The sequence below is a fragment of the Brassica rapa genome, chromosome A03 (assembly GCF_000309985.2).
Source record: "Brassica rapa cultivar Chiifu-401-42 chromosome A03, CAAS_Brap_v3.01, whole genome shotgun sequence".
Taxonomy (NCBI): Eukaryota; Viridiplantae; Streptophyta; class Magnoliopsida; order Brassicales; family Brassicaceae; genus Brassica; species Brassica rapa.
This window is the reverse complement of record NC_024797.2, coordinates 8,832,232-8,856,134: the sequence shown is the minus strand read 5'-3', so window position 1 is coordinate 8,856,134 and position 23,903 is coordinate 8,832,232. Positions and strand designations below refer to the sequence as shown.

General features: G+C 40.8%; 4 protein-coding genes, 2 non-coding genes and 2 pseudogenes across 7 annotated transcripts; 3 read left to right on the top strand and 5 right to left on the bottom strand.

Moving 5' to 3' along the window:
- Positions 1-696: 696 nt before the first annotated feature.
- On the top strand, positions 697-4,009 carry LOC117132549 (annotated as a pseudogene).
- A 772-nt stretch (positions 4,010-4,781) lies between these two features.
- Positions 4,782-5,941, bottom strand: LOC117132554 (ubiquitin-60S ribosomal protein L40). Its single transcript, XM_033287192.1, has 5 exons — positions 5,733-5,941; positions 5,571-5,657; positions 5,375-5,477; positions 5,098-5,164; positions 4,782-4,999 (listed from the first exon to the last, which is right to left on the bottom strand). The coding sequence occupies exons 1-5, from the start codon at positions 5,833-5,835 to the stop codon at positions 4,973-4,975; spliced, it is 387 nt and encodes a 128-aa protein (XP_033143083.1). The 5' UTR covers positions 5,836-5,941; the 3' UTR covers positions 4,782-4,972.
- A 501-nt stretch (positions 5,942-6,442) lies between these two features.
- On the bottom strand, positions 6,443-7,642 carry LOC117132552 (40S ribosomal protein S14-2). The gene is made up of 5 exons (XM_033287190.1): positions 7,485-7,642; positions 7,239-7,358; positions 7,107-7,152; positions 6,786-7,001; positions 6,443-6,695 (listed from the first exon to the last, which is right to left on the bottom strand). Exons 1-5 carry the CDS (start codon positions 7,485-7,487, stop codon positions 6,628-6,630), a joined length of 453 nt encoding a protein of 150 aa, XP_033143081.1. The 5' UTR covers positions 7,488-7,642; the 3' UTR covers positions 6,443-6,627.
- A 121-nt stretch (positions 7,643-7,763) lies between these two features.
- Positions 7,764-7,843, bottom strand: TRNAL-UAG. Its single transcript has one exon. It is a non-coding gene; the product is annotated as a tRNA-Leu (tRNA).
- Positions 7,844-10,429: 2,586 nt separating this feature from the next.
- On the bottom strand, positions 10,430-10,536 carry LOC117133138. Its single transcript, XR_004456979.1, has one exon. It is a non-coding gene; the product is annotated as a small nucleolar RNA R71 (small nucleolar RNA).
- Positions 10,537-11,520: 984 nt separating this feature from the next.
- On the top strand, positions 11,521-13,725 carry LOC117132427 (annotated as a pseudogene).
- A 2,081-nt stretch (positions 13,726-15,806) lies between these two features.
- LOC117132550 lies at positions 15,807-18,496 on the top strand. 2 transcript variants are annotated; one of them, XM_033287185.1, is made up of 2 exons: positions 15,807-16,036; positions 16,339-18,496. In XM_033287185.1, the coding sequence occupies exon 2, from the start codon at positions 16,339-16,341 to the stop codon at positions 17,938-17,940; it is 1,602 nt and encodes a 533-aa protein (XP_033143076.1). In that variant the 5' UTR covers positions 15,807-16,036; the 3' UTR covers positions 17,941-18,496. The 2 variants fall into 2 exon arrangements, with proteins under 2 accessions (XP_033143076.1, XP_033143075.1); XM_033287184.1 differs by having other exon boundaries at positions 15,847-16,077.
- Positions 18,497-22,959: 4,463 nt separating this feature from the next.
- LOC103857707 (glycine-rich protein DOT1) lies at positions 22,960-23,664 on the bottom strand. Its single transcript, XM_009134928.2, has one exon. The coding sequence runs from the start codon at positions 23,662-23,664 to the stop codon at positions 22,960-22,962; it is 705 nt and encodes a 234-aa protein (XP_009133176.2).
- Between the last annotated feature and the right edge of the window lie 239 nt (positions 23,665-23,903).

Genomic DNA, 23,903 nt, shown 5'->3' with positions numbered 1-23,903 from the left:
GATCAAAACATGATAGAATTATTCTGGTTCAACCTTTTTTAAAACTAAATTGCGGTTCAACTTTCTTCCTCCCAAAGATTAACATATTAGCATCTTATGATATATATAATATACATATATATATATATATATATCAGGGCTGGAATATATATATATATATATAATTGTACCCAAGAAACAAATTCTATTATGACAGCAAATTCTATTTACATATTATATCAAGGCTGGAATATTTAATCTATCTATAATATATCATACCCTTTTTTATATAAATAAGAGTTTGAAATGCAAGCTTGATACAAAATATGTTCACTTGTTCAAGTAAACAAGAGCAGATCGACATGCTGCCATAATTAACTTCATTATTGTAGAAGTTATAGTAAAATATATCAATTCACGTGAGCAACGGGTCGTCACATAAATCATGGAAATATAATCCAATAATATTGGTGAACTAATATATTTATCAAACTTTGGATAACTACACCTAAGAGATCTCCTAGAAAGAAGGAGTAAAGCTGTCGACCAAATAAATTCAACTTCAATTTGGATAAGAAAAGTTAAAACTTAAAATCAACCTGATGTATATCTTTCTAATTATAGTTTATAGTAAAAATTCACTAAACTAACATTATCCCAAAAGTTATCTTCCTCCTCATCCTTAGCCTATATAAACACCACAACAACTATATTTTCAGTTATCCATTTCTGGATACTCAACTTCTACACACAAAACTATCAAACATCACTTAAATCCTGAGTTTTTGGATCAAATGGGTGTCTCAAGTATTATTTCTGTGATGTTATTGCTTGTACTAATCAATTTAGGCAATAATATCAAAGGAATTGAGGCTTTTCATCAAGTTTATGAAAAATTGCAGTCTCAGTCAGTTGAGTCAGTGAATCATCTTCACAGATCCGCTTTTCACTTTCAACCTCCAAAGCATTGGATTAACGGTACATTGATGATCTGTCCCTCTTCATATATAATTTATGAAATTGGATTAACGGTACATCGATGATCTGTCCCTCTTCATATATAATTTATGAAAGCATTTGTTTCCTTAGATGTATGTTTATAACGAATTTTGCTTTGATGCTTAGTTTTTAGGTTTTTTTTTTTTGTTTTTTTTTCTTGTTCTGGTATTAGGGCTAATTCCACTACGACGTTATTTGCATAGCCAGATTAAAAACTCTTCATTTTCTTTCAAATCCAATATTTGCATGTTATACTAAAACCGGTGTTTCAATGAACGAAACCATTTTTTTTATCTGAAAGAAACAAAAGTTCCCGTATTCTTTAGGAAGGAAACTTCCCTCCGTTATTATATTCCCTAACAATCCATGTATTGATATATATATATGCGTGTGTGTGTCAGTGTGTGTTTTGAGAAAAGGGTTATGGGGTATAAATCTAAACTTATTTATTTATGTAATTTCTAACGGAAAAAAAATGTGTTAGTATTAAAGTCTTAATTAGCTTTAGAAAATTCATATGCACCAAAAGAAACATATCATATATCACGTGAGAACGCAGCCATGCTTATTTTGTATAAAATGTATGCTTTATAGTTATCTGTGATTGTGTGGCCATGTGTTTCTGTAAATATATCTTTTTGCCAAAAGGGAAATTCTGTCTCTGCGTGAAGATAACCATTATCTAGTAATAAGTAACTATAACTACCAAGATACGGCACTTCGTATAATATATATTTTGTTGCACTTTATCCTCCTTTATTCACATTTTCTTAATTTCATCTACAAGTTGTGTTCTACCAAAGACTTTCATGTGATTCTATTGTATCGTATATCCTCTTATCTTATCTAGTTTCTTTAAAAATCTAAATTTTGATGACTTGACTAACCTTTGTTTTCGTGTGTGTTTCCATGTGGCATTCTCGACCATCCCAATAGATCCAAATGGTGAGTTTATCAGATAAGTACTTGTATAATTCTATATATTCTTATGATAATTGTAGTACATTGTTATTATATGTAAAATAATCTTAATCTAGGTGTTTCTGGAACGCAGGTCCATTGTACTACAAAGGTTTCTACCATCTCTTCTACCAATATAACACCAAAGGTGCAGTTTGGGGTAATATTGTGTGGGCGCATTCGGTTTCAAAAGACTTGGTGAATTGGGAGGCTCTTGAACATGCCATCTATCCCTCCAAATGGTTCGACATCAAAGGTACATGGTCCGGTTCAATAACACTCGTACCGGGAAAGGACCGGTTATCCTCTATACCGGCATTAACCAAAACGAAACTCAAATCCAAAACTACGCAATACCGAAGGATCCCTCGGACCCATACCTAAGAAAATGGATTAAACCAGATGATAATCCGATTGCAGTGCCAGATTATACCATGAATGGTTCAGACTTTCGTGACCCAACCACGGCCTGGTTCTCCAAAGATGGACATTGGAGAACCGTCGTGGGGTCAAGAAGAAAGCATAGAGGAATCGGATATATCTACAGAAGCAAAGATTTTAAGCATTGGGTCAAAGCTAAGCACCCTATCCACTCCAAAGAATCCACCGGTATGTGGGAATGTCCTGACTTCTTCCCGGTTTCCACAACCGATTTTGAGAACGGTTTGGACTTAGATTACGCCGGTCCAAACGCTAAGCACGTGTTGAAAGTTAGCTTGGACATGACACGGTACGAGTATTACACGCTTGGCAAATACTATCCTAACAAGGACCGTTATGTACCAAACGGTGAATCGCCAGATGGCTGGGACGGTTTAAGATTTGATTACGGTAACTTCTATGCCTCCAAGACATTCTTTGACTACAAAAAGAACAGAAGAATCTTGTGGGGTTGGGCTAATGAATCTGACACCGTTGAAGATGATATATCCAAGGGCTGGGCTGGTCTTCAGGTTATATATCTTAACTAAACTAATAATTTAATTAATTTTCAATTTCTTTTAAACAATTTTTGAATAATTATAGGTAATTCCAAGAACGGTGCTTCTTGACTCAACAAACAAGAAGCAATTAGTGTTTTGGCCTATTGAAGAAATAGAGTCATTAAGAAGTAGTTATGTCCGAATGAACAACAAAGACATCAAGATGGGTCAACGCTTAGAAGTAAAAGGAATCACTCCTGCTCAGGCCGACGTGGAGGTGACATTCAACGTTGGAAGTCTAGAGAAAGCTGAGCCATTCGACCGGAGCTACACATACAAACCGTTAGATTTGTGTAGAGTGAAAGGCTCGAACGTGACAGGTGGTGTAGGACCTTTTGGTCTGATCACATTCGCCACTCCTGATTTAGAAGAGTACACTCCTGTCTTCTTTAGAGTCTTCAAAGACACTTCCACAAATAAGCCGAAGGTTCTCATGTGCTCCGATGCTAGACCGTACGTTTCCACAACCATCTATATCCTTAACATATATATATATATAATATTCTTTCATTTAAAGATTTTAACATCAATGTAACATATCGTTATAGTTCGTCCTTAAAGCAAGACAGGGGTCCACTCAAACAAGATAGGATGTATAAGCCACCATTTGCTGGTTTTGTGGATGTTGATCTAGCTGATGGAAGGATCTCTCTAAGGAGTTTGGTATGTATAACGATATTCATTTTTCATATATTTTTAGTTTGTTTATGTAAATGTAATGTAACATAAAATTGAATTATGAATTTACAGATTGACCATTCGGTAGTAGAGAGCTTTGGAGCGTTAGGGAAGACAGTGATAACGTCAAGAGTGTATCCGATAAAAGCAGTGAAAGAGAATGCACATTTGTATGTGTTTAATAATGGAACACAAACTGTGAACGTAGAGAGTCTTGATGCTTGGAGCATGGAGAGGCCTTTGGAGATGAATAATGGAGCTACTTAATTATAGATCCTTTAGCGTTGGTTAAAATAGAGAAAATTTGGAGCTTTCTGTTTAGCAATTTGATTAGAGAAGTCTATGCTTTATATATGGACGTCTTGTACCTTTCTACTAATCACTCAATAAAAATAATTTTAGAATGCAAACCAACAAGAATCTTTCAAAGTGTTTTAAAAGGCCCATGACGCTTTTAAGGCAAGGAACTGGAGCCTTGCGCCCCAAGGCACTCAGTATTTAGATAGACTCTTTCTTTTATTGAGCAACAGTAATAGATAGACTCTAGAAGAACTTATAAATGCAATGGTATTTGAGTTGAAGTAGAAACTGTAAAAGAAGAACATGAACACCGCCAACACTTAAGCCAATCATTAAAATACAAAACAGGAACTTGAAAAGTGAAAAAATAAATTAAAATCAAAGCTAAAACTCCTAAAATCTCTAATAATTAGATTTTTCGGGAGAGTGTAGCCAAGACTTGTAATATTTTTTGTTCAGTTTTCAACAATGACATGTTAACAAGTCCATTGATCGAGTGTTTTGTTGTACAATCTCAAATGACCACAGTTAAAATAAATGATGGCAATGACACGTAAGGGCATCTCCAACCCCACTCTATTTTTCACTCTAAAATAGAGTTTAGAGTAAAAATGCTCCAATGGTACTCTATTTTTCACTCTATAATAGAGTAAAAAATGGGTTTACTCTATATATAGAGTAAGTTATTTTTGTTTGTTCATCACTCTATTTTTCACTCTAAAATAGAGTACCATTGGAATATATCACAACTCTATTATAGAGTCACTCTATTTTAGAGTAAAAAATAGAGTGAACCATTGGAGATGGTCTAAGCCGTAAATTACTAGTGCTGTATGTTTTGCTATGGTTTCAAAAACGTTAACCTCTAAGAAAATTAAGGCATGACTTTGATCCACTAGGATTAAAATCCACTAAAACAAGTTTGTGACACAGTTTCGAATTTTATATAAAATGCCAAAGAAAATCAGAATTACTAGTGAAAAATCCACATAAACGTGTTTGTGTCAAAACAAAAGAGATGAAACACACAAAACATAACATAGATAAACGAGCCTCCGGTGAAAAAAAACAAATCACTTGATCTTCTTCTTGGGCCTCAACTGCCAAAAAAAAACAGAATCAGAAATCAATACCTCATCACAAAAACACAACTAAAAATAGTAAAGCAAAGAATCAAAAAAGAGACGGAAGCAAAAACCTGGTTGCTGTGGCCACACTTCTTCTTCCTGCAGTTCACAGCCCTTGGGTGCAGACGAGCGTAACACCTAAAAACAAAGATATAATAAACTCACACAAAATCACATAAAAGAAACCACTTTATCCACAAGAACAGAGGTGTTAACGCTTATTAAGATACAAAAGAGCTAAGATCATGGGTTCACAAAAAATGATCAACACAACATCACTCAACCCATTACTCCAATACTAAACTAAACTCATCGAAACAAAGAAAGAGGTAGGAGTGATGAGCTTACTTGCGGCAGATCATCTTGTCTTGATTGTACTTACGAGCCAAAGCCATCAAAGACGGCTCAATGATACCTCCCCTTAGCCTCAGGACAAGATGCAGAGTCGATTCTGTTTACAACCCAAAATAACAGAGCACTGAATTAACATACAATCATATGTAAAAGTAATCAACACTAAAAGAAGTGTATTTTAAAAAAAAACCTTTCTGGATGTTGTAGTCAGCCAAGGTACGACCATCTTCAAGCTGTTTTCCGGCGAATATCAACCTCTGCTGATCCGGAGGGATTCCTGAAAACAGAGCAAACCGGATCAATAAGAGATCATCATTTTCAAAAAAAAAAAGACGAGAGAGAGTGAAGGTACCTTCTTTGTCCTGGATCTTGGCCTTGACATTGTCGATGGTGTCGCTGCTCTCCACCTCGAGGGTGATGGTCTTGCCCGTTAGCGTTTTCACGAAAATCTGCATCTTCTCCGCCGCAAGAGCCTCTAAAAAACAGAGTTTGCTTTGAAGAGTAATGTTTATAGTTTGTCCTTCATTTCTAGGGTTTTAATGTTGATCATTTAGATGGGCCTTTGATACTAAAGCCCATTAACTTATGGACAAGAAGTTGGGTGAATGTTGCTTTAGCGACTCGATTAGCATGACCTTAACCATCTTTGTTATGTAACAAATTTGTAGATAGATATCTACTAGCTTTCAATTTTTTTTTTCATTTTTACAAGAAGTTGTTAACTCAATGGCGCATACTTTGTGTCATTAGAATAGAGCCTTAAGTAGTATTGCTTTCTTACAAATTTATCTCCATATGTTACTAGTCGTACTGTATGCTCCCCTCAAAGATAGCGTTGGATGCTTTGAGAACTTTTTGGTGAAGAAGACATGAAACCATAGGTCTTGGTTTGTCCGCATAGAACATATTGGGTACTTGCACATGACAACTACAAGTCCAAATAACTCAACTGACAATTTATTCATGTCTTTGTACCAATCATGAGCTCACCATTGAAACACTAACAGAAATTGAAGAGTACATGCAAATGGCTGGTATTGAACCGATATTTTGTCTCACTAATTCAGAGATGAAAATTATGGCATTTTAAAATAACAATTGAAGTCATTCGCGAATGCGACTAATCATAGCAGAAAAATGTTGTTCCACAATTAACAAAAAGCATTCAACTTCGAAACTCTTTCAGAAAACTCAAGAAAACATTCTTCTAACGAAATGAAATAAAGAGCAAAGAAAAAGCCAAAAACTCAGAGCCTCCTTCCTCTTCTACCACCCTTTCGGCGGGTACTGTCCGTTGGGATCGGAGTAACATCCTCTGCAACAACAACAACAAGAACCACAATGTTAGAAATGCCCAAGACACATAAAAACCAATTCTTAGTTGAGTATAGGTTATGCAACTTACCAATGCGGCCAATTTTCATGCCAGAACGGGCAAGAGCTCTAAGAGCGGATTGAGCACCAGGACCAGGTGTCTTGGTCTTGTTTCCACCAGTGGCACGGAGCTTCACGTGCATAGCGGTGATTCCAAGCTCCTTGCAACGCTGAGCAACATCTTGAGCAGCAAGCATAGCTGCATACGGTGAGGACTCATCCCTGTCAGCTTTCACCTTCATTCCACCTAACCCAGCCAAAACAAAACATTACACCTATTAATCGTATTCACACAAAGAGTGGTACTCTAAGAGACTTAAGTAACATCATTATAAATCAAACCGATGCTTACCAGTGATACGGACAAGAGTTTCACGTCCAGACAAATCAGTAACGTGCTGCAAACAAAAAAAAAAGTAAATCAGATACAATGTAAGCTTCCTATACACATGAAAATGGACAAACTAGTGAGAGAGAACTATACAATGAAAGTGTCGTTGAAGGAAGCGAAGATGTGGACAACACCGAAGACTTGCTCTCCATCACGAACAGCTGGTCCAAGTGTCACTGTCTCTTCCTTTGGCTCTCTCGTCTTTCTCCTCGACTACACAACGCTAAACTTTATTACTATACATAGAATCACAGCACTATAGTCATTCATCAAAGATCATAACTTCCAATTAACACGAAACGAAACTCTTTCTGGTCAAATCTGAGAGACGAAGCTTACCATGTTTTAGGGCAAGAATCGGATGTGAAAGATCGTCTTTCTTCCTGTAGTTGCGCCGCCGATGCAGAGATTTGGCAAGAGGGAGAGTAATCAGATATCGAATTTATATTAGGGTTTATGACTTCTCTGAGTGAGCTCGATAAGCCCTTTCCAAATAAGTATTGGGCCAAATCTTAACTACTGGGCCAGCCCAATGTGTCGAAGCAGATGAATCACTCGCTTGTTGATACCTAGGTAACGGCGTCGTTTTCATGATTTGAAATATTAAAAAAAATATGTTGACAGCTGTGGGATGTGAACCCACGCCCTTTCGGACCAGAGCCTAAATCTGGCGCCTTAGACCACTCGGCCAAACTATCAGTTTTGTTAAGTCCTCTACTTATTCAAATAGGTTCACTTACAATGTGTCGACATTGGATTAATTGTAGTTTTATGAGACTCGAGCAAGTTCAAAACCTCTTTTAAATTCTCTTAAGCATCTTAAAGTAAAACTCCATTTTTCCTCTAAAATAGAGTAAAAATATTTCAACCCTACTCTATTATTACACTTCATAATGGAATAATGAATCATCCGACATTGCATCCCTTACAACGTCTAATCTGAAATAAACGAGTTTTTCATTCTCTTCATAGGATGCTCGATGGTTGGATTGGGACTATAAAAACTTAGCTGTAAGTGAGTTCAGTGGTGGAGCCAGAAGGATCAGAAAAAATTCAAAAGCATAATATATAAACGACCAAAAAACTACAAATGTAATACTCCAAAAAAACTACAAATATATTCGATACTCACTCATAGCTTAAAACTTTTTTTTTAAGTTTGTTTATTTTTAATGTTTCTATATTAAACTAACATTAACAATGTTTAAAATCACAAAATATGTTTAGTGATTTACTAAATTTTTGTAATTATAAAAAAATAAAATTAAAACTAATATAAATCCAAAGTTTTAAAAATAAAATATATTAGTTGTAATTAAATTTTGTCTTTAATGTTTTATAATTATTTTTGTGGGGTCAAATTAATTTTTTAAATGGGGTCAATTGATATGTGGTGTTTTTAATACCAATACATGTGCACTTTGAGCTCATTTTCAGTCCTAATTCGTGTTTAATTTACATCATTCCAGGTTGGGAACAGGTGAAAGAGTAAAGGAGAGAGTTTCAGGAAGTCAGATGCTGTTTTGAAGGATTCAACATGGAACAGTCATTTAGAACAACCCAAGGGTTGCTCCAGAAGAGATCAAGCATTAGACTGTTCCCGATCGTTAAGGAAACTTCCTATTCTGGAGTTTGCCCTAGTTTTCGACTTTCTCTTTCTCTTATTCCCCTATCACCAGCGCCCCCCTATAAAAGGGGAGGCTATCGTTTTCTTAAGATTACACTAGTTTTTACAAGGAAACCTAAATTGCTTTTTGGATTCTACGCAACTTGTAAGGGAGAAGGCTCCATCTCTCATTCTCACGAGAAGATTTCCCTGAACCCTTTGTCTTTTTACTTATTTTATATGCAGTATTATTCAGAAATCTTGTTTGTGTCATCCTGCTTAATGATTGAGTAGTAGGCAAAGCTTGCTTAGGGTTGTAGGGTGTTAGCCGCATGAACTGAACACAAATAAGTGATCTCAACTATCTTCATTCATATTGATCTTACTGCCTGCATTGAACTGATCACTTAATGTCGGATCTATGATTTAATCCTCTAGCTAACCGTTAGGAGATAAGTCGACATATATTGAATGAGCTTAGTATCCCTAATCAGCGAGAGTAGATATTAGGGTATTAAGTGAACTAATCAGATCTCGCATCTAAAGCTTGCTTTCGCGTCTTGTTCCAAGCGAGAGCTTAGGATTCAAGACCGACTCGCATAGGGATCAAGATCACGATAGTGAGTTGTTCCAGCTGAGTGATCTGAGTTCTAGATCGCATTTCATCGCACTTGAATAGTTGTTCAGTTCTGCAAGTAACATCCGATTATTGACCCTAAGCCAGCTTCATTTAAATTGAATTCAAATTACCTAGGCATTCTTGTTACTTTTGTCGCAATTAATTCTCAAAACCCACTTGTTTCTCAGCTTGACATTGAACTCATAAGAGTAAAGAGTAAACTGGTCCTCTGGATTGAATCTCAAATACTATAATTACCACTGTTAACTTGACAGTAGCAAGGATTCATTTTTAGTGTATCAAGTTTTGGCGCCGTTGCGACGGGGACTAAGCTTTTACCTTTATTTTTCGGTTTAATATTTAGCCTGAGATATCTAACTTGCTTTACTTCTTTGTTGGAACAGATGATCCAAGTGCATGACCAGTAGACATACTCGGAGCAACGCACAAGGACCACTACATCAGCTGACTAACGAAGAACTCGCAAGATTAGAAAGACAGAACCGTCAACAGCCAAGAACAACCGACACCAACATGGGTGATCATGGCAATATGGATGACCTCACTGCTGCATTGGCACTCATTCAACAACAAATGCAGAATCAGCAACAGCAGATGCAGCAAACCATCCAGAATCAGCAACAAGCTGCACAAGAGCAAGCAGCCGAGAACGCTGCGCGAGAGGAGCGTGGTGCTCTTATTGGGGAGCGAAACCTTCCGAGGAATTTTGCTACTAACCGCTCTCCCATCAACCCTCCACCCTGTACTCGACAGGATTATGAGATCAAACCTGCTCTGATTGGTCTGGTACAGAAGAGCACATTCAGTGGCCTCACTTCAGACATACCAATGGACCACATAGAGGCCTTTGAGAGGATCTGCAATTTCTCTCGCTCAAATGGAGTGCCACCGGATTACGTCAAGTGCACGCTGTTCCCATTTTCTCTCGAAGGGAAAGCCGCACGTTGGCTGCAATCTCTCCCAACCGGTTCTCTAACCTCATGGGACCAGGTTCGATCAGCATTCCTGAGCCACTTCTACACAAAATCCAAAACCGCGGCTCTAAGGCATAGAATCTCCAACTTCAAGCAGAAATCTGATGAACCCTTTTATGAAGCTTGGGAGAGGTATAAAGAGTACCAGAGGGAATGTCCACACCACGGGTTTGATGACGATTACATATTGGAAGTGTTCTACGATGGAGTGAGCTATGAGTACCGGAACACCCTTGATTCCTCTAGTAACGGAGATTTCATGACTCAGACCACTCCTGGTGCATTCGCGCTGATTGAGAACATGGCTTCTAGTTCACTCAACAAGAACAAAGAGCATGATCGCTCTAAAAGTGTGAACAGCATAGACGATATAGCGGCGAAGATGGACCAACTGCTGAAAGGAAACCAGAGCCAGGTTTTCATAATGGAAGAAGCAACTCCTGAGAAAAATGCGGGGGATAAGGCGTTTGAAGCTGAGCAGGCAGGAGACGATCAGCAGGAAGTGAGTTACGTAAATGGACAAGGGTGGCAGCTGAAGAATTATCACCCAAACCCTAACGTAAGGAACAATCCACAACTCTTCTGGCCTAAGCAGGACAAACAAGTTGATCCGGCGCAGAACAACCAGGGCCAGTATTCGGGATATCAGAAGAACTATCAGCCCCGAACATATGTTCTAAGCCAACCGCAGAGCAATCAGCCTCAAATACAGAACCACCAGAACACTCAAGTCGCTACCTCCACCCCTGTCGCTGTTCCGCAAGATGAAACTAAAACCATGCTGCAGCAACTCCTCCAAGGACAACAGCTCCAAGGGAAAGCGCTGAACCAGGTCACCACTGAGATCAATACTAGGATGAACCATATGTTCGGAGACCTGAGCACCAAATATGATAATGTCGCAAGCCATATGAGACAGATGGACATTCAGATAGCTCAGACTGCCGAGAGTGTCAAGAGACAGCAAGGTACTCTACCTGGTAAAACAGACAAAAACCCCAAGGAGTGCAATGCGGTTCAGCTAAGAAGCGGGAAGCAACTTTCCGAGCCAGAAAGGAGAAGGTTCACCGCGGCTGAGAAAGGCAAGCAGAAAGAGTCAGAGCAACCGCAGCCGACCAAGCAGATGAGGGGAATACAGAGCCGGTAGTTCGAAACAGCCTCGCCACGCTCAGAACAACCGGCTGAAGCAGTGCGCCCGATTCCAGAGGCTGTTCCTCCTCGCGAATACATTCCAAAAGTCCCTTACCCTGTTCCAGCGAAGGTCACTCGTAAGGACAAGGAGGAAATAAAATGCAGGAAGATGCTGGAAGATCTAACCGTCCGACTTCCCCTGATGGATGCGATTCAGATGATGCCCTCCATGCGTAGCTTTATGAAGGGGTTGATCTCAGGGAAAATATCAGACGAGAGCGAGTTCATGACAGTTTCCAAGGAGTGCAGCGCAGTGCTTCAGAACAGGCAAATAAAAAAACGAGGAGATCCCGGCAAATTTGTCCTCTCTATCCAGATTGGGAAGACAGTTTTCGCCTGCTCCTTGGTGGATCTTGGGTCTAGCGTGAATCTCATGCCCTACTCTGTCGCTTTACGACTCGGATACACGCACTTCAAACCAACTAAGATGTCCTTGGTTTTCGCAGACAGATCAGTCAAATCTCCTGTTGGTATTCTAGAGGATCTCCAAGTGAAAGTAGGGAACACCACTGTTCCAGCAGACTTCGTTGTTCTGGAATTGGAAGAAGAGTCTAAGGACCCCCTCATCTTGGGAAGACCATTCTTATGTACTGTCGGAGCTATCATTGATGTGCGACAGGGAAAGATTGATCTGAATCTTGGGGACATAGTTATGCAATTCGAAATGGATGAGTTGCTAAAGAAGCCGATGTTGGATGGACAAACCTTTGAGGTCAATGAAGGGGTTGATCCGCTCCAACCACAAGAAGGAATGATCGAGGAGATTCTTACCGAAGACCCACTGGAACTTGCACTGGTGCGTGCTGAAGCCGAGCAGAGTATGGTGAACATTGATGCTGATGGATATGCCAAGATGCTTGACTCCGCAAGGAGTATGGGGAGAATGGTAGCGAGTCTAAGTCTGGGGGAGGATATCAACAGGTGCGAGACCACTCCATCTGGAGCGACCCCTAAACCGGACCAACCAGAGGATCCCTGGAGCGAGCTCAAGGCTCCCAAAGTTGAGCTAAAACCCCTTCCCAAAGGGCTCAGGTACGCTTTCTTAGGTCCGAATTCCACATATCCTGTCATTGTGAATGCTGAGCTGAATAATGTGGAAACTGCATTGCTTTTATGCGAGCTTAGAAAATATCGTAAGGCATTAGGATATTCGCTAGCTGACATCCCTGGTATTTCGCCTGATTTATGCATGCATAGAATCCACTTGGAAGATGAATCAATGACTTCTGTCGAACATCAGAGGAGGTTAAACCCGAATCTAAAAGATGTCGTTAAGAAAGAGATAATGAAACTTCTTGAAGCAGGTGTGATCTATGCGATTTCTGATAGTAAATGGGTCAGTCCTGTTCATGTTGTACCTAAGAAAGGTGGGATCACTGTTATCACAAATGAAAAGAATGAATTGATCCCTACTAGGACAGTGACAGGACATCGCATGTGCATAGATTTCAGGAAATTAAATGCAGCAACTAGAAAGGATCACTTCCCACTCCCTTTTATTGATCAAATGCTTGAGAGATTGGCTAACCACCCATATTACTGCTTTTTAGATGGTTATTCAGGTTTCTTTCAGATTCCCATCCATCCAGACGATCAGGAGAAGACGACGTTCACATGTCCCTACGGAACGTACGCTTACAGGAGAATGCCATTCGGCTTGTGCAATGCGCCAGCAACGTTCCAGCGCTGCATGATGTCGATCTTTACTGACCTGATTGAAGACATTATGGAAGTTTTCATGGACGATTTCAGCGTCTATGGAAGCTCCTTTAATGTCTGTTTGTCAAACTTGTGCAGGGTTCTTAAAAGGTGTGAGGAGAAACACCTCGTACTCAACTGGGAGAAATGCCACTTCATGGTCACAGACGGGATTGTTCTAGGGCACAAGATCTCCGAGAAAGGAATTGAGGTGGATAAGCAAAGATCGAAGTGATGATGAGTTTGCAACCACCAACAAACGTGAAGGCCATCAGGAGTTTCTTGGGTCACGCTGGGTTTTACCGACGGTTTATCCAGGATTTCTCGAGGATAGCAAGACCACTCACCAGACTGCTCTGTAAGGAGATCAAATTTGATTTCGACAGTGAGTGTCTAGCTGCTTTCCACACCATCAAGGGAGCTCTAGTCAGCGCACCGTTGTGCACCACCAGACTGGGACCTACCCTTTGAAATCATGACTGATGCAAGCGATTTCGCAGTTGGAGCAGTACTTGGGCAGCGTAAGGACAAGAAACTTCATGTGATCTATTACGCTAGCAAAACTATGGATGAAGCTCAGTGCAGATACGCTACAACTGAGAAAGAGCTTCTGGCTATTGTTTTTGCTTTCGAAAAATTTAGGTCCTACCTAGTGGGATCTAAAGTGATTGTGCACACAGACCATGCTGCTCTTAAGTACCTGCTCACAAAGAAAGATGCGAAACCGAGGTTGTTAAGGTGGATTCTTCTTCTCCAAGAATTTGATCTAGAGATAAAAGACAAGAGAGGTGTCGAGAATGGGGTCGCTGACCATCTATCCAGAATGAAGATTGAGGACGACACAACTCTTGATGAGGAACACCCAGTTGAACACGTCAACGCGATTGGTCTGTGTTACGCGGAACAATCTATAAGAACCGCATCAGACTGCTCCAGCATCGCGGAACAACCTCCGAGGAAGGCGCCCGATTGTTCTCATATCTCGAACATCCTGTCGCCTTGATCCAAAAGCAATATCCTCACCTCCCATGGTTTGCTGAGATTGCTAACTATCTAGCTGCTGAAAAGCCACCACTTAAGTTCACAGGAAACGATAAGAGGAAATTCCTGAGAGAAGCTAGGCGTTATGTTTGGGATGAACCGTTCTTGTACAGACAAGGCAAGGATGGTTTGTTCAGAAGGTGTGTTCCAGAGGCAGATATCCCAAGAATTCTGCACCACTGCCATGGTTCATCTTACGCAGGTCATTTTGCTGCATTCAAAACGGTTTCTAAAGTCCTCCAAGCAGGATTCTGGTGGCCGACTATGTTCAGGGATGCTCAAGCCTACGTAGCCAGATGCGATGCATGCCAGCGACTTGGGAACATCAGCAAAAGGAATGAGATGCCTCAGAATTACATTCTAGAGGTTGAGGTATTCGACTGTTGGGGAGTCGATTTCATGGGACCATTCCCTGCGTCCTTCAAGAACGAGTACATCCTTGTCGCCGTTGACTACGTGTCTAAGTGGGTAGAAGCAGTAGCAAGCCCTACGAACGATGCAAAAGTGGCGACTAAGATGTTCAGCTCAATCATATTCCCAAGGTTCGGAGTGCCTAGGGTCGTAATCAGCGATGGTGGAACACACTTCATCAACAAGGCATTTCAGGGCCTTTTAAAGGAAGAATGGAGTGAACCACAAAGTGGCAACCGCTTACCATCCACAGACGAGCGGACAAGTTGAGGTGTCCAACAGGGAGATCAAAAGCATCCTGCAGAAAACTGTCAACACTTCGCGAAAGGACTGGTCGCTTAAGCTGGACGATGCGCTATGGGCCTACAGAACAGCCTACAAGACGCCGCTAGGAACGACCCCCTACCACCTTGTGTATGGTAAAGCATGTCACCTCCCCGTCGAGCTTGAATACAAGGCCGCATGGGCAGTCAAGCTACTGAATTTTGACATCAAGCCAGCGACCGAGAGACGCATGATCCAGATTCATGAACTGGAGGAGATAAGGCACCTCGCCTATGAAAGCTCCAAAATCTACAAAGAGAAAACCAAGGCCTACCATGACAAGAGGATCATTGCCAGACAATTCGAACCCAACGATAAGGTCTTGCTTTTCAATTCAAGGCTGAGACTGTTCCCAGGGAAGTTGAAGTCTAGATGGTCCGGGCCTTTCACTGTTAAGGAAGTTCGACCCTACGGAGCAGTTGTGCTATTAGACAGAAAAGGGGACGAGTTTGTAGTGAATGGACAGCGCGTCAAGCACTACCTTGCTGACTCCACTATCGCAGAGGGAGAAGAGATTCCCCTAAGCGAGCCCCCATCAGCCTGATCGATTGATCCAAGTCGAGCTAATGACTTTAAACAAGCGCTTGGTGGGAGGCAACCCACTGGTCAGTACATACATTGTCTACATAGTCTGTTCTTTTCCTTTTCTAATTTATTTTGCAGAAAAAGAAAATCGGACTCTTCACTCAGAACAACCAGCGGACTGTTCTTCTGCTAGAACAACCCATCGACTGTTCCAGGTAAGTGTTCCGACAATAAAAAAAAAAAATATAAAAAAAAAAAAATATAAAGAGGATAATTTCGGGACAGTTAGGGTTTTGCCTATTTAAGGCTTCACCCTTCACTTTCCCTTTCAGTCCGCCGTACACTGATCCCCCACTTGCGATTTCCTTTAAACAAACCACCAAATCTTTGATTCTCAACCGTTTTAAGTGGTTTTGCTTCTCATTCGTTTGGAATCTCGAGTTCTCTCTGTTTTTGCAGATCACTTCACCAGTTTCCACAGGTAAGAGACCCGACAATCCCAACCAAATCGCAACAACCTCGGTTTGCAATTTCATTTCTAAACCGCTTTCATAGATCGATTCTTGTTTAACCACTTGATATCGATCTCCCCTCGTGCTGTTAGGGTTGATTTAGAATATGAACACTCTACTATTTCACGATTGCGATTTGAGTTTGATTTGGTTGAAATTTGTTGAAGTGAACAGCGGTTTGCAGTTTGCACAAGGAGAGATGGGAATACCTCGATTCCATTTCTTCTGTGTGACATAATAGAACTAATGCTTGATCTTGTTTGCCTTGTAGATGGCAAGAACTAAGCAATCCGCCAAGCGAACGAGAGCCACGTGCAGCACGCCACCCCCGCAAGTGCAGCAACAAACGTCCGCCTCCTACCCATGGCCCCGCGAGCAAGAGGGTGAACTGATTGATCTCGACAGCCCATTGCTCCTGGACTTCAATTGCGAGGGGTGGGATAAGGGGACAGCAGCTCGTTACAACGCCCTCCTCCGAGTTGACATGCTACCCACTCGTTTCTGCCACACAGAAACTTTGGCTGATCTTGGGATCGACGAGGATGTATTCGAAACGCTGCACGCCATCGGGATTGCTCCTCTGTGCTACACAACGCACGAGCTCTATCCAGACCTTGTTCGCCAGATGCTCGCCACGGCCACGATCACCTACGAGGATTCCGACGCACCCTCCTACGCCAACTGCTCGTTCTCTTTCATGGCGGATGGAGAGTACTGTCGCTTGTCCCTCGACAAGCTCAATGAAATCTATGAGATGGCCGCTGAACCGAAGGGGGTAGCGGTGGCGAAAAAGTTCTCTCCCTCTAACGCCTTTTGGGACTGCATTGCAAATGGGAACTTCACAGCAGGGAAGGTCTACCAGTCGCAGATTCGGAACCCCGCGCTTCGTGTCATCGCGAAGATCATCTCGAACCTCCTGTTCGCCAAGGAACTGACATCGAAGGTCACCAACGGGGAGCTGCAAACCCTGTACACTGGTATTGAGGATGAAATTCGCGCCTCTGGTTCCGGAATTCCCATTCAAAGGGTTAAGACGAATCCCGGTTTCAACTTCATCACCATGATATGCGAGCGGCGACAGTGCCTTATGCACGGCTCGAAGAAGAAAGACAGGAGCGGCAGCCTGCTCACACCGCTTTTCAAGCATTTCGGCATTGATCTCACCAAATACAGCGTCAACAAGGAGGTCCAGTACCTCGACATCAGGTACCTAATGGCGTGCCACATCATGCGAGATGAAGAGACCTACAGCTTTTTCGATAAAGCCGGTACTCAACTATTCACCAAACTGCCTCACCCCGAGATCACCAGGTTCAGTGTGTTTGAGAACATACGGTTTCTTCCTCCCCCCGAGCTCCTTTGCACTGATCCACGTGCTGCGGTCCCTGATGAAAACATGGATGATGTTGAGGACATCACCCCTGAAGCCGACCCATCGTACGACCTCGGAGAGCTCGCTGATGTACCGATGATCACGCTTACAGACGCTGGATGGTGGACTCGCAGCGAAAGAACAACAGCCTCATGCGGAGGATACTCCACCTCATCACTGGGGGATGCATTGGAGGGAGCGACCAGCGCCAGTCCACGACAGATCGCCCACCAAGATCTCACCGTCCCGGCAAGGAACCCATGGGAACTGGTCCTTCTTCAGAAGAGGTTCATCGCTCGCGCAACAGGCGATCCCTTGACCCAGCCGAGAGCGGCGAGTCCGACTGAGTCCGCAAGGACTATCCTCTATCCATTGTTCTATCCATCTGAACTTGTTATTTTTATTTTTAACGTTTTATGCTGTGTTGCTTTTTGGCTGACCTCAGTTTCATTTCCACCAGGGATGGTGTCGATTAAGTCTGGGGGAAGCACTGTGTGCTGAAACTCTATTTCTTTGTTTTTGAGTCAGTCCTTGCGTCATTTGAATGTTTTATCGAGTCAGTTTAGGATCGAGTCAGTTAAAACTCTTGTGGGAATGAGGACCTTGTGATATATTCTTTTAACCACCTCGTGCTCTAACATTCTTATCCAGTGACCTTAGCAGTGATGAAAGAGCCCATACTTGGACCTGGAACACCCTTCGACCCATCTCATTTGACTCTCCAGAAGCTCTCATCCGATCAGGTTACACTGGGTAGACTCAACTCCTCCTAACTTGAACCTAATCTTGACTGAAATTCTTCTTGTTATGGGCACTAGATCAGGGAAACGAGACCAACGCTCAGGACTTCTTATTCTTTTTACCAATCTTGCTGATCCTGAGCGGCTAGCTCATTTTTAGCTAGTTCCAACCTTCTACCTAAGCCTTTATTTTCACCCTCATGCACTCTGTTTTTCAAAGTCATATGTGCAGATATGTGCAAAAAGGCCGGAGAGGATAGGATTGACACAACCCCTTACTCGTTAACGCCTGACACTCAGAGCAGTCGACGAGATCAATCCCAGTCAAAAGCGCATGAGAACAGTCGACAAGATCAATCCTTAAAGAGAGGAACAGTCGAAAGCGCATGGAACAATGGCACCCGTGAGAAACAGAGGATAGACCCCCAGCGGCTGCAAATCATTCGTCCCGATAACTCTCTCCATCTCTATCCCTGAAAAAAAAAAAAAAAAAAAAAAATGCTTTAATTTATTTATGATGGAGAGGGAAGATTCGAGATGCATGCTGCTGGAAAAGGGTGAGCAAGAAGTGGGTGCAGATTTTGGAGGAATGAAAAGAAGTCAAGAGCTGGAGAACAGTGGCACGATTGATCCACATTGTAGAACAACCTAATCCGTGAGGCAGAGATGAGTAAGGGTTGTGGGCTTCAACAGATCCGTCCTCTCTTGCTATTTTGCGCGATATCCTGCATGCACTCAAACACGGTAACCACCAAACACTCTCAGCTCCACCGTAAAACAGCCTATTCCTTATCAACCCGTCTACCCTGAATAGTGCTTGTAATGAGAAGCTCACGCTGTTCTTAAATGATCCTTAAGGGAGTTTTGTCTCGATAGTGCAACCTTTTCAGGTATGAGATATAGAGTACGGAGCTGATCTTCGAACAGCAATCGTGGGGTGTTCTGGTAAGGGTGTGCGATCTGATTCTACAGCTTGTATGGTTCAGAGATGTGTGGTAAGGGCATGGTTATTTAGACAAAGCGAGTTCCCGCTCCTTCAAACCTTTCTCCCTGCTCTTGAGGCTTGGTCTTGTTCGAGGACAAACAAGGATCTAAGTCTGGGGGAATTGATATGTGGTGTTTTTAATACCAATACATGTGCACTTTGAGCTCATTTTCAGTCCTAATTCGTGTTTAATTTACATCATTCCAGGTTGGGAACAGGTGAAAGAGTAAAGGAGAGAGTTTCAGGAAGTCAGATGCTGTTTTGAAGGATTCAACATGGAACAGTCATTTAGAACAACCCAAGGGTTGCTCCAGAAGAGATCAAGCATTAGACTGTTCCCGATCGTTAAGGAAACTTCCTATTCTGGAGTTTGCCCTAGTTTTCGACTTTCTCTTTCTCTTATTCCCCTATCACCAGCGCCCCCCTATAAGAAGGGGAGGCTATCGTTTTCTTAAGATTACACTAGTTTTTACAAGGAAACCTAAATTGCTTTTTGGATTCTACGCAACTTGTAAGGGAGAAGGCTCCATCTCTCATTCTCACGAGAAGATTTCCCTGAACCCTTTGTCTTTTTACTTATTTTATATGCAGTATTATTCAGAAATCTTGTTTGTGTCATCCTGCTTAATGATTGAGTAGTAGGCAAAGCTTGCTTAGGGTTGTAGGGTGTTAGCCGCATGAACTGAACACAAATAAGTGATCTCAACTATCTTCATTCATATTGATCTTACTGCCTGCATTGAACTGATCACTTAATGTCGGATCTATGATTTAATCCTCTAGCTAACCGTTAGGAGATAAGTCGACATATATTGAATGAGCTTAGTATCCCTAATCAGCGAGAGTAGATATTAGGGTATTAAGTGAACTAATCAGATCTCGCATCTAAAGCTTGCTTTCGCGTCTTGTTCCAAGCGAGAGCTTAGGATTCAAGACCGACTCGCATAGGGATCAAGATCACGATAGTGAGTTGTTCCAGCTGAGTGATCTGAGTTCTAGATCGCATTTCATCGCACTTGAATAGTTGTTCAGTTCTGCAAGTAACATCCGATTATTGACCCTAAGCCAGCTTCATTTAAATTGAATTCAAACTACCTAGGCATTCTTGTTACTTTTGTCGCAATTAATTCTCAAAACCCACTTGTTTCTCAGCTTGACATTGAACTCATAAGAGTAAAGAGTAAACTGGTCCTCTGGATTGAATCTCAAATACTATAATTACCACTGTTAACTTGACAGTAGCAAGGATTCATTTTTAGTGTATCATCAATACAAAAATTATACAAATTTTATCTAAATTTTTTTTTTACAAAAAAGAAGTGGGTCAGCTGACCCCCCCCCCCCCACCCACTAAGCTGACTCCGCCCCCTGAGTGAGTTGGTTGTAATAATAAATTTATCACTATAGATTTGTTTTTGCAGAATTTATAACGGGATTATCTAGAAAACATAATTTTAAGGATTTCATAGAGAAAAGTACTTTCTAGTTTTGACGAAAATGTATTTTTTATAGTTTTGGTGGGAAAACATAATTTCACGATTTTGATGAAAAAACATAATTTCACGATTTTGACATAAAAGTGTACTTTTATAGTTTCAACAAAACAATATAATTTTATGATTTTAACGGGAAAACAAAAATTTAAGGTAGTGGCGGAAAATGTACCTACATGGTTTTGAAGATAAATTTTAATTTTTCATGTTTAGACAAAAAAACTTACAAATAATTAGAAAATAAATTATAAATACTATTGGGTGTTTGTTGGGCCGGAAGTGCACATGCTGGAGACGACTAAACGGCCGAGAACTAAGCCAATCCTCGAGTTCGGTGATTGAGCGATCTTGACTGGATCAGATAGGTCCCAAGATTTCCGTAGGCAAGTATTGAAGCTGAAAGAGAGATTCAAGGAACTGGAGACAAAAGAAGACCAACTATAAAAGGAAGAAGAGAAAGAGGAAAATGGACATTCCGAAGCAACTTTCACCTCCAACTTCGACTTCACTTCTTGAGTTCTTGTTAGTCCTTTTTTTTACTTAACTTCTTGTTCATCGACTTTAATTAATCCTTTTTTTTTGCATTCATTCAATCTTTGTAATGATTTAGTGTTTCAACTTTGATATATATAAAAGTTTATTTTTATCAATTTTAATTTGATTAATTATATCGTTGTGTTATGAAGATATTGTTGTCCACAAAATTCTTCTTCGCCAATTTTTTACATAAAATCACTACCAAATACTAACGTGGATTTTATGATCTTATAGTGTTCATGAATCTTCTCATTTAAACATGATTTTTATTAGGCTTGAATATTTTGGACTATTATCCATTACGGACCAACCTTATAACAGAAACTGATATGATGGTACGTGTGGACGGTACCATTTGGACACCTCTAGTGTTATAAAACCCAACCGCTTTTGATGCACATAAGAAAAATATCTTAAAGTTCACTTGTTGGGCTTCAAACCTAACCTATCAATTCCATTTTATGTCTATATTATATATGATTATTCTATGTTTTGTATGATCATTCGATTATCGGTTGAGTTACAGTCTTAAGAAGTTTGGAAAGCTATATCGACCACTATATAAAACACTTTCCGTTTATAAATGGCAGGCTAATATGACTGATATACTTTTATCAACATATATTTACGTTTTTACATTGCGTGAATCGAATATACGAAACACTACTAATTTCAGATTCGCTTATCACTAAGAAGTGGTACTTGTGTGTGTATGTTTGGCATGTCTCACATATTGCAAAATGACATGTATTATGGACATGTATTATCTGATAATTAAATATACTATAATTATTCTGACCTAATTTCAACACATTAAACGAAAGATAATTAACTTTCCGTTTATAAACAAATATTATACTATAATTAATCTGACCTAGTTTCAACATTCCTCACTGTCATTGTAAGTCTTTTTTTTTGACCTTTTTTGGGGGAGACTTGCCTTGACCCGTGCTTTAGTTAGCAAACCTTAGGTGCAGTAGCTTTTGTTCACTCAAATTCTAACGTATCTCTTGCATCATTATCTTTAATGAAATTCACATACTTATAAAAAAACTGAAGAATTAAATTTACATGATGCTTTGTTACTCGCTAATTGATTATCTAATCCATTGTTTTCTTTTTATTTACGATCTTGACTCTATGATTGACAAACAGTTTCTTCCGTCGATCGTGTTATTTACCTTCCTCACAGGATAAGATCATCTTTAATGGTTTACTTTATTTCTTATTCTAAAATAAAGTAATTTTATATTAGAGTTTGAGTTTGCTCCAATGATATTCTATTTTATAATAGAAAATAGAGTGATAAACTAAAAAAAACAAGTTACTCAATATTTAGAGCAAACATATTTTTCACTCTATTATATAGTAAGAAATAGAATATCATTTGAGCGTTTTTTTACTCTAAACTATATTTTAGATTAAAAAATAGAGTGGAATTGGAAACACACTTAATTCATAGAAAAATATCGCCATGCGCGTCTGTGACATCTTCAAATATGCATTGATAAAATGAAAATAGGAACAAATATGATATCTTGAAGATATTATCTTCATCTCCATATATAAAAATTTGATACACACGAAGTAGTAATGTAGTATATAACATTGGTACAATTAGAAACATCAACAACAACCCCTTTTCCGGCTTATTTTACAGATGATTAGTGTATTTGTTACCATATATATATAATCTCTTATACGAGTATTATGAGACTTTACTCAGTGGCCCTTATGCTCCACATAGATATGATATCATGCACGGTCAATATCCACCACCGCCTTCTCCGCTACCAGCACCGCCACCATGTCCAGATCCAGCTGCAGCATAACCTCCCCCACCTCCTGAACCACCACCTCCTCCTCCTCCACCACCATGTCCCCCAGCTCCACTGCCACCACCGTATCCCTCTCCAGCTCCACCTCCGGCACCGTAACCACCACCGTGAGCTCCACCGGCGCCAGAACCTCCTCCTCCACCGCCTCCTTTTCCACCACCTCCACCACCCCCTTGTCCACCTGCCCCTCCACCTCCATATCCTCCTCCAGCACCACCGCCTTCTCCACCCCCGTATCCACCTCCATGTGCACCGCCAGCTCCTCCACCACCGCCTTCTCCGCTTCCTCCACCTCCACCGTGCCCACCAGCTTCTCCACCTCCGTATCCAGCTCCACCACCTTCACCGCTTCCACCTCCATAACCAGATCCTCTTCCAGGACCACCGCCGCCACCTCCTCCAGCACCACCACCATGTCCACCACCAGATCCTCCTCCGCCTCCACCACCACCAAGACCAATACCAACATCAACATCAGCACCAACGCCAACACCAACACTCAAACTACTTTTCTCGCCATAGGAAGCGACTTCAGCCTCGGATTCAGAGTAGGTGAGAAGTGATCTTCTTGCAGAGCATAACCCTAAACCTATTAAGAAACATAAAACTAAAATATTGTTACGATTAGCCATATTTCACTCTTGCTTCTTAATATTTTGTTGTGAGATGAGTTTGCTTAAGAATGTGTCCGTATTTATAGGCATGTCACGAGACTCAAGCGCGTTTGTTGCACATAGGAAGAATGTTTTAAAGTTCACTTATTGGGCCCCAAACCTAACCTATCAATTCCATCATATGTAGATACTGTATATGATTATTCTATGTTATATGATTATTCTATGTTGCTTTGTGTTACAACTTACAACTATTT